Raw genomic sequence first — 14,430 nt, 5'->3', positions numbered from 1 at the left:
CATATATATATAAAATAACAACAGAGTCCTCTGAAGTGGGATCGCTTTTAGTATTTGCATATTGTAGCTAATTAACAGCCCCTGTAACATCATCCTAAGGGATAGGTCTACCAGCAACTTATTCATTATCTTCTATTATTGTGTATCATATTAAAATGACAGGCATCTTACAATGTACAAGTCATCAAAAATTTCAGTTATTAGAACTAAAAGCAATTTAGCTAAAACTGTTTCTACCTTCATGATGAGTGAAATTTATCCAAAGGGGACATCAGCTTATAGTATTTCTTCAATATCTGCCTTGAGTTTAATGGCACAAAGATTACATGTAAGAGAGCAATAAATTAATTTTACTAAGTACATAAAAGACAAGGCCAGCTGCTCCTAAAATGAGCACAAACTCTGCATTCAACAATGAAAATATAATTATGTTTGTAATAAAATGTAAGGAAGTTGCAGATCTATGTGCTGTTTCAGGAATAAATCACCTATCCTCCTTCGGAGCCATGCAATTTGATAAATTATCCTTGAAGGAAGTGTTATTGGAGCTCCCATTTAATAAGCATGTTTGAGCTTTCAAATTAGCATGTAAATAAATGTATAGCTATAAAGTTGTTGGTATGCCAATTGATTTCCTGAAGTTCATCTCCCTAAAGGTCTCTCCGTAAATAGAATCTTACGAAACATTTTCACTTCCTTTCGGGTATAATGTACTATACTTTCAAGTGTAAAGTTCTAGGACTTGAACTTAGTATTACACACCTGTTAGAACTGTACACATACCGAATTTTAACTAACCGATCTTTAAAAAAATGAGATTCTGGTTAATCACTACATTTTCAAGCATGCCGTTCTAGTATTTGAACTTCTTGCATACTTGTTAGAACTATACACACAGCAAAACTTAATTAACTTTATACTATGAGAAATTAATTAGTACCAACATATTTGTGGTTTATTGTAGTGCACTTTCCTTTTTGAAAGCTTCACTTGTGATTTTGATTAAAATGTGCTATGTACATACTAAGCTCCAGCTGCAGTGCATTCAACAGCTGATTCCTAGCTTAAATTGGTAGTATTAGCCCAAGTACTCTCATTTCCTGATAATCACAGAAATGGGGGGCACCTTATTATCCTCTAGCTTAACTGCTTTATTTAAAGATCAGGAAACCAAGGGCTGGAGACTCCGTATGACTTGCCCAAGACGCTTCGTTTGTAAGTGGCCACGTTGGCCCAGATCGCCTGTGTTCTCCCAGTTTTCTTCCACCTCTGTGACCCCATGGGGCCTTCCTGCTGTCATTCACTCACCTATCCTGTTCGTAGGATTTCTGTTATTACCTGGGTGTAGTGAGACCATGTATAGTTGCTAAAGAATTGAGAGCTCAGGCACCACTTCTAAGTAAGAAGAACTTCCCTGGAGTAGAAAGATCTCTTGTAAGAGAACTGGCAAAATGGAAGCTGAGACATCCCTTTGGGGACTAGGCAGATCATCCTAATGCATTCCACCGCGTTCATCTGCTGGTCCTCTCTGCCTCCTGCTCAGGATTCTGGTTGCCTGGGTTCCGGCCCTTTCTTTCACACATTCTGAAACAGAAACCAAAGGAGTTCCTAGAACGCTTGATGTTTAAATGTAGTGGACAGAAGCCAGCACATGGACAAAGCAGGGAGGACAGTGCTTGATACAAGAGCAGACCTAGAACACACATTAACTGTGCCTTTTTCATGCATAGTTGACTCTACATAAACTGATTGACACCTTTGGGGGTCGTCTTTCCACCGACTCCTAATTTTTCTCACTCTTGAAAAAGGGTTTCTGTACACCCAGTATTCTCTAGTTAAAGCTGAAAATTCAACTCATCATATTTACACAATAAAAAAAATCCATTCTGCCTTGTTTTTAATTGCAAATTCTACTCTAGGGACTAGTTCTCCTGCTTAGGAGGCAGCCCTGTGCCTTCTCCTGGAGAAGCAAGTGCAGTCAATTATGGTAATGAAATGTCAATAAATATAAAAATTTAATACAGTCTGCTCCGGGTGAGTGGCAGATGAGGACTTGCCTCCCAGACAAATTTGCTGCTGCTGCAAATATTAAATGCACCTGAAAGAGTATCTGGTTGCCTGAGAGCTCTCTGGTACAAAAAGGATGGGAGCATCAGGTACCAACTGGGCTTTCCCATTATGCTATAATTGCAGCAGCAAAGCCAGTACCGTCATTGACAGCCATCCCAACATCTTAACTTATTATTATAAACTGAACTTTTTATGTCCCCCTGAATAAGATTGGTGCATTGCAGCACCTTTTTTTTTAATGAGGAAGAAAATAAGCCCTTTTTGTTATGTTTTCCATATCAAGAAATTATTCCTCTTAAGAAGATCATTGCTGTCTTTAGAGAGAAATGCATTAATCATATGAATGAAAATAGTAGTTGTTGCTTTTTAGGAAGCGACCCGCTAAAGAATAATCTAAATGCGATTCTTTCATCATCCACAAGCATGCATTCTTGGACAATGACTGCTTTAAAACATAGTCTCTTAATAAAATAAAAATGGAAACATACCTCTGCCTTCACTTTCCTCATGTACTAGTTAATGTTATCGTATGCACATAGCATGCTGTTCTGGATTCAATTTTTTTTGATAGTGTAGTTTTCTTTAAGCTGATTTGTGAAAGTTAAAAATTATTAACCTTATGTGATAATGTAATTTCACAATAGAAAAAAGATGAAGGCATATACCTGTGAAATTTAGGTAGGCAAAATCTGTTCCCTACAAAGCTTATCAAAATGATTAGATTTATCAGCATAATTATGATGCATCTCAGAATCATAACATGTCTCAAACCATCTTCATGGGCAATGTCCCCTCTTATAAGTCTATAGTGCAATCTGATTTTACCCACAATTCCTAAAAATTGCAAATAAAATATTTGTTTCTGATTCTTTTTTGTTGTTGTTGTTTCTGATTCTGACAGTCATTACAACTGATTCTGTGTTGCAGGTGGATTATTCCATAATAGCGTCCCAAGCCGGGGCCACCCTCAACAATCTCATGAGTCATGCACAGGAGTTAGTGGTAAAGCTTCGCTCTCTACAGTTTGATCAACGAGAGTTTGTGTGTCTGAAATTCTTGGTGCTCTTTAGTTTAGGTAAGGAATCCTTTTCTCATACTCTGTACGACCAGATGTTATTAGGTGATGCCAAACTCTGAGTGTCACGAAGTCAGTGCATGCTTTTGTTCTGCCAAGATAATGCCCTCCTTTTGAAATCCCAAAGTCGTCAAATGTGAATACATTCTTATGTATATATTTCTGCATGACTCGGCACCTGTGAGTAGATGGGTTGGGGCATGGAAAAGGAGTTATTACATGGGAGTCCTGAAGTTTCTCCTGTAATGGACATGAAGAGTAAGTAGGCAGAAGCCATAGAAGGCTGTGTCAGAAGGTGGAATGGAGATGGCTTAGGAAAGACATATGGTATCAAATTGTAGCCATCCTGCTGCTGTTGATCATTTCTGTGTGCCTTTTGTTAGAGCTTGCAAGCTATTGCTGTTTTTATTGTAAAATATGGGTAGTAATTAAAAACCTGTTTCTTAAGTCTCGATCAGGATTAACCAGAGAATGTTTATAACTAGATGCATCACTATTCAAGTATATAAGATGATGGTTGTCAAGGGGAAAGGATGCTTCTTTAGGAAAGCTTTGGAGAAGAAAGATAACTAAGCAAGACAGATTGGCTAAATCAAGGTTCTCAGTGAGTCAGTCGAGAAAAATCACCACTGCTTGGAATAAAAAAAGGATTAAGGAGATGGATTTTTATTGACTTCAAAGGAACAGATTTTTCTGCCTGTCCCATACTTGATTTCTGTATTTTCTTGGCTTAATAAAGCCAACTTAAATAAACTTTTTGCCAAGTCCATTTATTACTTATTGGCAGACAGCTGAGGGAGGCAACTTCCCCTGAATGAAAAAAAATGCAGAAATCAGATTTACCAACATATGTTTTTTCTTTAGTCTTCAGTTATAAGATAGTTGTGAACTCATAGCCTAAGAAATAAAACAATAAAACAAACTGCAAAGTAAAACAGATGTGTCTACTCTCCAGATTTGGTACTTTCGCTTTAAAATTCCTCTTGACAGCGTTGCACAACTGTTGCTAATAAAGGGATAGTTTGAAGTAATAGAACCAGAGTTAATTTTTCACGTGTAGTCAACATTTAAAATAAGAAGAACGTTTTCATATTTTGGAAAATGTGATAAGTATAGCAAAGAGAAATGTTACTGAAAATTTAAAAAGACAACAGAATTTCATAGATGTAGTGTTCAAAGGTTTACAGTGCCAGGACTGGATCCTGTGTGGTTTCTGTATTAACCACTATAAATAGGAAAGTTCTATTCAAGTGAGTCAACATCTTTTACCCATGAACAGTTTTTAGAAAATCAAGAGGAAGATAGCACAGGCCTGCTTGCTCTAGTCTCACAAATCATTCCGGTGTATGGCAAGATCTTAGTCTTTTCAACTAGCACATTTGATCAGTAATTAAATGGAAAAAGTGGTAATATATGTTAAGGAATCTTACTGCATCTTAGTGATAAAATATTTAAAGAGAGTCATCTCACTTCAGTGGTATTTTAAATTAGTTGAATAACTGCATTACATTTGAAGATAAAGACATTAACCATGGGCCATGTTTCGTTTTCCTCGCTTTTATCTTCTTTCATCATTTTTCAAAATTATTAGGTTCTCTGCCAATACTGAGGAAGTAGGGGCTGGAGTGGTGCTTCTGAAGTGCTTTCAATCTTTGAATCTCACAAATTATCATCCTGAACCATTGGGCCAGGTATTTCCCAGAACCTCAACCACACACTCTCTTATTTGAATGTGTTGACTGTGTCAGGAGTCTGGGGACCACGGAATAACTAACTTAGTGTTCCTTAAAACTCCGCCTGTCTGTTGTTTAAGGAAAAAAAAAAAAGAAAGCATGGCTTCCATATCAGAGGTAGATAGAGTTTTCACCAAAAAATTTTTTTTTCAAGAGTTTGTTTTTAAAGAAGCAAGAAGATGGTAACTGGCAATAACTTTCAGGTAGTTTCCAATTTGCAAATGGAAACTATTTCCCCCCAGAAAAACAATGATAAATAATCTTTTTTGGGCAGCTTTATTGAGGTGTGTGGATAATTAACCTTTGGGTACCCAGGCCAGTCCCCAAACACTGTTTTGCCTATAATGGGAATGAAATCATAGCAGAACCACCCTTGAAAGCTGAACCCAAGTCCAGATTTGATACCTGCTGTCTCAAACCCTCATGAGCTTTGCGCGCGCGCACGCACACACACACACACACACTCACACACGCGCGCGCACACACACACACACACACACACACACACACACCCCGCCCCAAGTCTGAAAACCGATACGTTCTGATCCCAGCTCAGCCTTCAGCCTCTGATCCTGGAGGAAAAATGAGCACTGATCGTAGGTCAGGGGCTGCGTTGAGAGAGGACTGCAGCAGTATTCTCTTGGTGGAGATGAAACCGCGTTTACCACATGGAGCTGGTGAGAGAAAGTAGGATGTGAGCCCTAGCAGGTAAAACATTCTAAGCCAGAAGAATGGCTGGTGCAAAAGCATGAAGGCAAGAAAGAGCAAGACGAATTCAAGAGCTAGTAGGAGATCAAGATGGCTTGAGGGAAGCCTCAGTTATGACTGGAGGGGTGGTCAAGAGCCTGGTCATGGAGGTCCTTAAGGCATTCGACAGATGCTTACTGAGCACTTTTCTGTGTCAGGTGCTGAGGTAGGCACTGGGGATACAATGGTAAACAGAAGTAGGTGCCATGATCTTCATTCTGTAGGCAATTAGGAAGTATAGCTGGATTCTTTTAAAAAAGGAGTGAAGTGTGGTTAATTTAAGTTGATTTGCTTTTCTGGTAGTAATGTGGAAAGTGGACTGGAGACAAACAAGGCTGGAAACTTTGTGTTCAGAGGTGGTTTTTTTTTTTTTTTTAAAGATTTTATTTATTTGACAGAGAGACACAGCGAGAGCAGGAACACAAGCAGGGGGAGTGGGAGAGGGAAAAGCAGGCTTCCCGCCGAGCAGGGAGCCCGATGCGGGGCTCGATCCCAGGACCCTGGGATCATGACCTGAGCCGAAGGCAGACGCTTAACGACTGAGCCACCCAGGCGCCCCAGAGGTGGTTTTAATACTTCATGGAGATAGGAATGCGCTGACGTGAACAAGGTATAGGATGCAACCATGTGACAGAGTTAGGAAGATGAAGGCCTGCATGAGTCTCAGGTTTCTGGGTGCTTGAACCAGAATAGAAAGCTCTAGAGGAGCAGTAGCTGATTAGCTGAGCCAAATCAGATTCCCGTAGAAACCATCCTCCTCCTAAAAGTCATTCTTCACTAAAGCTGATTCCTGATTCCCGATTCCATGAAAAGCTAATGACAGGGCTAACTTAAATGTATGGTTAGACTAAAAATTTTCCATTCCACTGCCTGATTTCTTTTTTTTCTTCCTCAAATTGCATCCAGGAACAGACATCAATTAGTTAAGCTGGTTGAAAAAAGAAGTAAAAGTAAAAAATGTTCTCTCTCTCAGAATATTTCTTTATATAATATAGTAGCCTCTGGGGGCCCAGTCTGCTAGTAATGTTTTCTTAAAATCCTGTTAAATTTATATTTATATATATATATATATATTTATATATATATATATATATATACACACACACACACTTTATATATATATATAAAATAATTTCTTAAAATTTTCCTTAACTATGAGATAACATAATTGGAGCCTATTGATAACTTGGCAGAAGAGGAGATACTCTACATTGGCTATTTAAACCTGATGACCCAAGAGAAGATAAAACAAAATTTTTTATGTTTATCTATTGGTTTGTACTCCCACTTTCTAAAAAGGAATCAAAGTGACTGATGAAAGGAAATTTGCTGTCTGTCACCAAATGCAGAAATAAATTTCATAGAAGTTGTGGAATCATGACCCTCAAATAATGTCATCATTGCATGTGTTCCAAAGACGCAGAATTCCCACAAACTTGATCTGAAGACAAATGCAGAACTGGGAAGCAGTCACCTGGTTTCCCACCGCAGCATCCTGATTCCCACCGCAGCATCCTGAATAGTGCCGTTACATGTTCATGCCCATCAGGAATATCACTGTGACTTCAGTGCTCAAAGCAACAAGTAATCAGAATGTGCCAACTAAGATGTTACTCTGGCCTTTGGATTTTCTTAGCCTCAAGACTCAATTGCTGGATGCTGCTGGACTCTTATTATATCCCAGGTGGGAAGAGAAAATACTAGAGGCATATTGCATCTTATTTTCCCTAATGAATGCCCTTGATTTGTTGCAAACTATTCTCTTCTTTGCCCAGCCAGTGTTTCTCAAAGCACTGTTTTGTATTCTGCTGAGTTAAAGAGATTGTTATTCTCTTTGAGGGGATTTTCCCAGCCTAAAAAGTAACTAATATGTGCCCCAAGTGTAGGTTCTCTAAGCGCACTGGCTGGAGTGGAAGATTCTGCTCTGCCTTCTGCAGACAATGCTCTAGCTGGGTCTCAGGTGGGGTTAGAAATTGTCCTTCACTTTTCTCTGTATCCCAGGTCTATGGCACATTGCTTGGTACACAGCAGAGGCTTAACAAAATATTACTGGTGAAAAAGATGCATACATGGATTTACTTAATTTTAAATTCAAAACAAAGCTTTACCAAAGTGGTTTGTGACATGTGATAGGAGGTCGTCTTATCTCATCAGGTTAGTTTTCTGAGACCAGTTTCTTCAGAGAACTCTCTGATACCTCTTCAAAATTAAATTATTTCTATTATCAGTTTGCATTCTCACAATGTATAAGGGGAGATGTTCATTTATTAGCTCTTTGGGAAAGCTGACTTGCAGAAAGACTAGAAAGAATATTCATGGCTAACACTAGGTGATAAAAGCATGTCTGTTCCAAGCAAATGCAAGATCATAGGCTTTCAGCCCATGTCAGTTAACAGTAGTTAAGGAATATTGTACAACTCCTTCTTGATATTGATGGAATCCTGTCTATGCTGAAATGGCTGGACAAAGCCATATCTTTGTTCATCGTGGTAGCTCTTTGCTTCACACACAAAATTTCCAAATTTTGAATGAAGCATTGATTACACCATCACACATCCCAGGCAAGATTCGTCCTCATGGAGGCAGACCCAGGGAAGATGGGTTGTGGTTGCCTTGGGGAATGGCCCACCTGGGAGAGTTACCGCCCATTAGATGCCCTCACCTAAAATGCTACCCGAGCCTTCTCGATAGAGAAGCACGGAAAGTGCAGCGGGCGTAGGTCAAGAACAAAGCTGGCTGCACGGTTGTTTGATTCATCTCCAGGTTTGGTTCAGGCATTCTTTAGTGTCAGACCACAACTCCTTTACTTTAAAAGAGTGACACACATCATCTCTAATGTCAGTTACCATCCAAGCAATTGGTGAAATGTCCCAGGATAAAACAGTATATTTGTGACTTGACCCACAAATTGTAAAGGGTTTTGAAAATGGATGAATAACATTTTCAGACCTTAAAAGACCTTTGAAATCATGATTTGGAAGGAGAAAATGAACAAAGCATTTTTCCCCGTGTCTGTTGTGGCTACTTTGAATATCTAAGGCTTACACTTAGTACGGTTGTTCGGTTGTTCTGGTACTACTCATGAAGCAAAGGCTTTTAATCTATCAGATTAATAAACTAGAATGTCCATGAACACAGGAAGTATATCTATTTTGCTCCTAGCATGCCACCTGACATATATAAGTTTTTAAGAAATATTTATTGCATTCATGAAAGAAGGCTTTTGTTTCCAACTTCAAAGATAAAAAAAAAAAAGTAATGGGAACTGGAAAAATTAGTAATAATAACAACAAAAATACAGGCACAAAATTTGAAGAATGAGAGGCTAGCAAATACCTGTGGATAAATCTTAGAGAATTTGACATCTTTTTCACTTTAGAAAGTAAGGTTATGTCTTCATATTATGAAAGGAATTCTTATAAGGAAAAAAGAGACTAAATAGACTCTTCCTTTGTGAATGAAATAATGAATGGAATTAAGTACTGATGATCAGTATTTAGGTTCCATTTGAATTGAGACACTCAGTGTCCAATACCAAAATGAGCCGTAGAAGGAAGTGGCAGAAATGCTTTTCTCCAGTAGTGTTAATAAAACATCTTCAGGTGGGTAAATCACTTAGTTTCTCTCTTACAGAAAGAAGGACCTAAGAGATCGTTTCTCTCACTTGGTAGTTGTAAAAACTAGGTAATATATCCAACATTTTAGGTCAGAGCCATGTCTAGAACTAACATCCCCAAATGTTAGGCTGTGTTTTCTCTGCTACAGCACATTGTCTTCTTCAGAGACATTTGAACTCATCAACCAATATTTTTAAAATACTACATACATACTAAGTCACCTTCTATATGGACAAAATGATGTAGAGAATTAGGACAATTACCTGAGGAATATGGAAGAAAAAGAAAACCAAACAGGGAACTGCTTTATATGAATTTCCAATCTTCATTGAATATACTAACTAATTATAAAACTTTTTCCTCCGCTTGGCTTCTAAATAAATCATCAACTGTTTTTGTTTGTTTGTTTCATGATGATGTGAACTCTGGCTTTCAGGGCTTCAAGAAGTTTGTAGAAAGCGTTTGCCTCATAACCTTGGTACCTCCCTCTCCAAAGAATTCCTCCTTATAGTTTATTGTTGCCCTGAGGTTTGGCATTTTCTTTGGATTATTTGCTGGACTTTAGGAAAGTTAAATGATCATAAGCCCTTTATTACTTACTCGTCTATTTTATCATCTATTTGGGCTCCTTGTAATGTTAAAAGGAGAAAATGAACGAAAGTAACCTCTTCCTCTTTGGTGGTCATTGGTATTAAAAACTCTACAGTAGAAAAAGATGAACCGAAGGGGTCTATAAAGTTGAGGAGATAAAACTCCTTGGTGGGGAGAATTAGGAAATTCTGCCTTCAGGTAGAACTTCCCACTCTGCCCAGGGGCCCCACCATAACTCTGCTCGTGCATTTTGATGTTGACATTGTTAATAGTAAATAAAATTTGCACCATGTTCACTAGCTGGAAAATGTGGAGTTTAGTCTTTAGGTGACGAAATTTATTTTCCACGATTAGCTTTCCAGTAGGCTTAGTTTTTGATATAATAGGTATTCTTTTCTTTATTTTAACTTTTACTAGTAATTCTGCTTTGCTATTTAAATAAAGATCTATCCCTTGTTTTCCCTTTCCTAAGAATATCATTTCTCCCCCTGGCTTTCAGTGTCGACCTGGCCAAGTCATGATCTTGGTATATCGTGAGGTCGAGCCAGTGTGGGGCTCTGTGCTCAGCACAGAGTCTGCTAAGACTCTTTCCCTCTCTATGCTTCCCACCTCTTCTCTCAAATAAAATAAATAAATCTTTTTTTTCTTAAAGCCTCCTGCAGAGCAGTTGGTAAGGCAAAATGCCAACAGGGAGATGGGTTTCATGTGACCCAAGCCCAAGTTAGCACCTCTGTGCATAGCTTAAGACTTGATCACAAAGAGTCCCATATGGGAACTCTCATCACTGTGAGAACTGGCATACATATACACCTCGTTTGAAAAATGAAGGCTTTATACATGGGCAAAGCGTTGCACAGCAACTATTGATCTTACATCTCACTTAATGAGAGACAGCCGGGACCTGCAGGAATACTAAGCATGCAGTCATGAAGTGTGGCATAGAAGTTTCTGTGTTCGCACAGCCAGAAAGCACGGCAGTTCAGGCAGGACCCCTGGAAGGAAGACTCCTTGCTTTTTTTGCTCAGTGAGAAAGACTATTATGAAGCTCCACCAAGGCTGGTGTGTTCAGTCCTGTGCTAAGAAAAGCCTCTCCCGTGCATACCCACCTCATCCCATCTGCTTGGTTGTTTGCTGCCCCGGGGAAGGCTATCCTAGTCATGCAGAGGAGTGTGAAAACTGTGTTGCTCAAACTACAGTTAGACCCTTGAACCCAAGTCCAGATGTTGGCATGGCTTTGCAGTGTAAATCATGATGAGGTTTTTCAAAATCACACCTCCTGTGCTGAAGAAAGAGTTTTGCAGGATCACCTGATGATTGACTAGTTATGAGGTGGTCCTGAGAAAGAAAAGTTGTCGTGCCTCGGGCTGGGCTCTGGACTCCTGCACCCACCATTCCTGAGCCAAACCCCTAGAGGGAGTGTGCATGGGGTCACGGTTGGCGTCTGGGTGCTCCTTCCCCTCGGCGCTTCCAGAGTATCCCGGAAATGTCCTACAACACCCCGTGGGAGAAGGAAATGTAAGGTGTTGCAAAAAGAAAGGGTAAATTTTTTTGCCCAGTTCTCCAGGGGCCCAGCAGCACGCTGGCTCTGAGTTTTTTTGCCATCAGACTAAGTGTCCCCGTTTGTGTAAGGGGTGGGGGTGGCAGAAGAAAGCACAGTTCTAAGCAAAGCAACAGGAACAAAGGGGAAAATGAATTTGCCTTTTCCTTTTTTGTAACATTCAGTCCGGTTAATAAAAGAGGTTTCCAAATCCAGCAGAGAAATTTGATCACATTGATTAAACTCTGTGTTTGCAGTGCCTAAAGCAAAAGGGACTAGTCACTGTATAAATCAGAGAATGAGGCCACAGGTATGGTTTGCTATAAAGCAAACCTACAGCCAACCTAGACAAGTGAAATAGGAGAGCCAGTTCCCAGTCCTTTGTTGACCGCCTCCCTCCAGAAGTGTCAGAAAAACTTCAGAAGGGTGGAAAACTTGTACCGACTTATATTTGTGCACATCACAGGGTATGTCTGAATATTCCGTTTTGAAGCAAGGGCAAGTCTGCATATCCTAAGATTCTATTTACGTGGTCTTCAAACAGCAAAAACCAGTCTTCCCATTATGTGGTATTTGTCCTTGCTGAGGTTGGTCACAGTATTTGCTTTATGATAGCCTTCCTCTACATACGATCAAACACCCACATCACATACTGCAGAGGCTCCTCTCCCTACACATGTGCGTGTGTGCACACTCACACGGACCCTCGCCGACTGGCCTGCCCGGTGTTGCAGTGCGTTCCTCTCACATCTTCACCCAAGTGCACTGGTTAAATGGTTCCTCATCAAGTCAGAGAAGCAAAAGAGGTATCCCAGGGTTCTTCTTAAAATTAGCGTTCAGTCTCGGCTTTTACCTTCTCATATATGATATTCTAATTTAGAAAAACACTCACTAGACACTTGTCAAATAACTATGCATAGCTGATATATATGCAGCTGAGGGTAATGCTGGCAAATAAGCATTTCCTAAAATTTATGTAATCATTTGAAATTCAGAAAAGATTGATTAGCATTCAAGGGATGCCACTGTTCAATATTTACACCATAGAGATTTGGCAGAAGCAAATAATGGCACATAAAGTTGATGCTTGTCTTAATCAAATGCGGTATAATAGGTGTCGTGTGGATTTCTTTTTTTTCTTCTTTCAGTGAGCAAAGCAGTTTAGCAATGACCAGATATAATTCATTTTGGAGTTCTAAGTTTGAACTTAATCAATACGTATTTACAGCCATGGAAGAAGTGATTATCATTTGTTATCTGTTGGCACAAGAATATAATTGCCTAAATAGCATTTATTTAGGCATACTTCTGAATAGCTTATGCTTAAAAATATTTATTATTTCTTAGTTGTTAATACTAATATTGTCATTTTGCTAACTAGTGCTATTTAGTGAGATGATTTTTCAGAGATGTATTGGCCTGGCAAACCGGGACTAGCCAACAAGGGAAATGACGTGAATGCTGCCTGCTCGGCTGGACGCCTTTCTTGCTTCAGCAGTGCCGACCGCCCTGTTAAAAACTGCAGAACGAAGTGGCTGTACTAGGCCATGCTCAGGAGAGGCTAGTTGGTTAACGTGGTCCACGCAGATCCCACATGATAGTGAACTGGACACCCCGGGGCCTCAGGGTGTTTTTCTAGAGTGGAGTCCCTCAGTGACTCACTTCTGAGGAATTCGTTACACCTTCTTTCTAGCTTACTGCTGGCATCCAGTGAGTCCAATCTTGAGTTCTGGCCATGTTTGGTTGAGAGGGTTAAATTCCAAGCAGACCAATTCAGGCCTGGAATCGTGAACAAATAGGAAGTTTAAAGGCCTTTCGTCAGTTTGAAATAGTGAATTCGACAACACATATTGAGTATCTACTATGGGGCAAAGCTGGTGTACTAGCCAGGGTATGAATGGGCAGCGTGGTCTTTCCAAAGAGAAGGAGACTCCTCGGTATGGTACAGAACCACACTTTGGACCCAGGGGACACTTGTGAAAAAGGTATAGTGTATCAAGTGGAGAGTCTGAAACACTGCATGATGCCCTGGCCACTGCTCCCCTTCTCTTCCTTCCTGTTCTCTTCCCTCTTTCCCCTGAACCAGTGCATGCTCCACACACACATTAGTCCCATCCGTCCCTTTTTGTCAGTGAAAAAGCCTTTCTTAGGACACCTGGCTCACTCAGTCAGTAGAGCGTGGGATGCTTGATCTCTGGGATGTAAGTTCGAGCCCCACGTTGGGTGTAGAGATTACTTAAACATAAAACAATCTTTGCGGGGGGGGGGAAAACCCTTCTCCATCCTCACGTTACACAAATCTGACGGTGATAAGGCGCATGAGAAGAGGTGGGACACCAGGAGGTGCACGGGGTCACCAGGAGCCTCAGCAGGAGATACCGTACCTAACCCCCACACCCTGGGCTACCCAGATTTTTGACAGAAACTTTGGCCTCATCCCTGAATGGACACCAAATCCTAGAATTGTACCTAGAAAAGAACCCGCCACGTGTCCAACCACCTCGCACTTCTGAATAAGGAAATCGAGACTAACAGACGTTGAGTGACTCATGCACAGTTACTCAAGAGTTGGGCCTTGCACTGAAAGTTTTAGACTCCAGATATGGGAAAAAAGCACAGACATGGGTTTCAGTACTGAAATAGTCATACTGAAGTTTTAATACTGAAATCCCACTTGTGCATTATATTCAAAATTACTAGTTTGGGGGGCATCCTTCTTAACTAAATCTTCAACATGTTATCATTGTGACGCATAAAAATAATTTCTCAGAAGAGCAAAGCATGCACATTACCTTTTTTTTTTTTTTAAGATTTTATTTATTTTACAGGGAGAGACACAGGGAGAGAGGGAACACAAGCAGGGGGAGTGGGAGAGGGAGAAGCAGGCTTCCCGCTGAGCAGGGAGCCCAATGTGGGCTCGATCCCAGGACCCTGGGATCATGACCTGAGCTGAAGGCAGACGCTTAACGACTGAGCCACCCAGGCGCCCACCTTTTTTTTTTTTTTTTTTAAGATTTTATTTATTTACTTGACAGAGAGACACAGCGAGAGAGAGAGAAC

The 14,430-nt window shown here is 40.2% G+C and overlaps 1 protein-coding gene across 11 annotated transcripts in view; it reads left to right on the top strand.

Moving 5' to 3' along the window:
• NR5A2 (nuclear receptor subfamily 5 group A member 2) overlaps nt 1-14,430 on the top strand; it is a 134,711-nt gene that overhangs the window by 78,060 nt on the left and 42,221 nt on the right. For 10 of the 11 annotated variants that reach the window (XR_004819375.1, XR_004819373.1, XR_004819374.1 and 7 more), the window contains one exon: nt 2,998-3,145. Coding sequence is in view for 8 of the 11 variants with exons in the window: in XM_027612068.2 (XP_027467869.1) it covers nt 2,998-3,145 (148 nt within the window). In the remaining 3 variants the exon portion in view is untranslated. Of the gene's footprint in view, nt 1-2,997; nt 3,146-7,042; nt 9,530-14,430 lie in introns of those variants that run through there. The other variant, XM_027612076.2, reaches the window with a different exon arrangement.

Source organism: Zalophus californianus, chromosome 10 (assembly GCF_009762305.2).
Source record: "Zalophus californianus isolate mZalCal1 chromosome 10, mZalCal1.pri.v2, whole genome shotgun sequence".
NCBI classification, from domain to species: domain Eukaryota; kingdom Metazoa; phylum Chordata; class Mammalia; order Carnivora; family Otariidae; genus Zalophus; species Zalophus californianus.
Note: the sequence above shows the minus strand (reverse complement) of the source record. Positions and strands in the feature narration are given on the sequence as shown.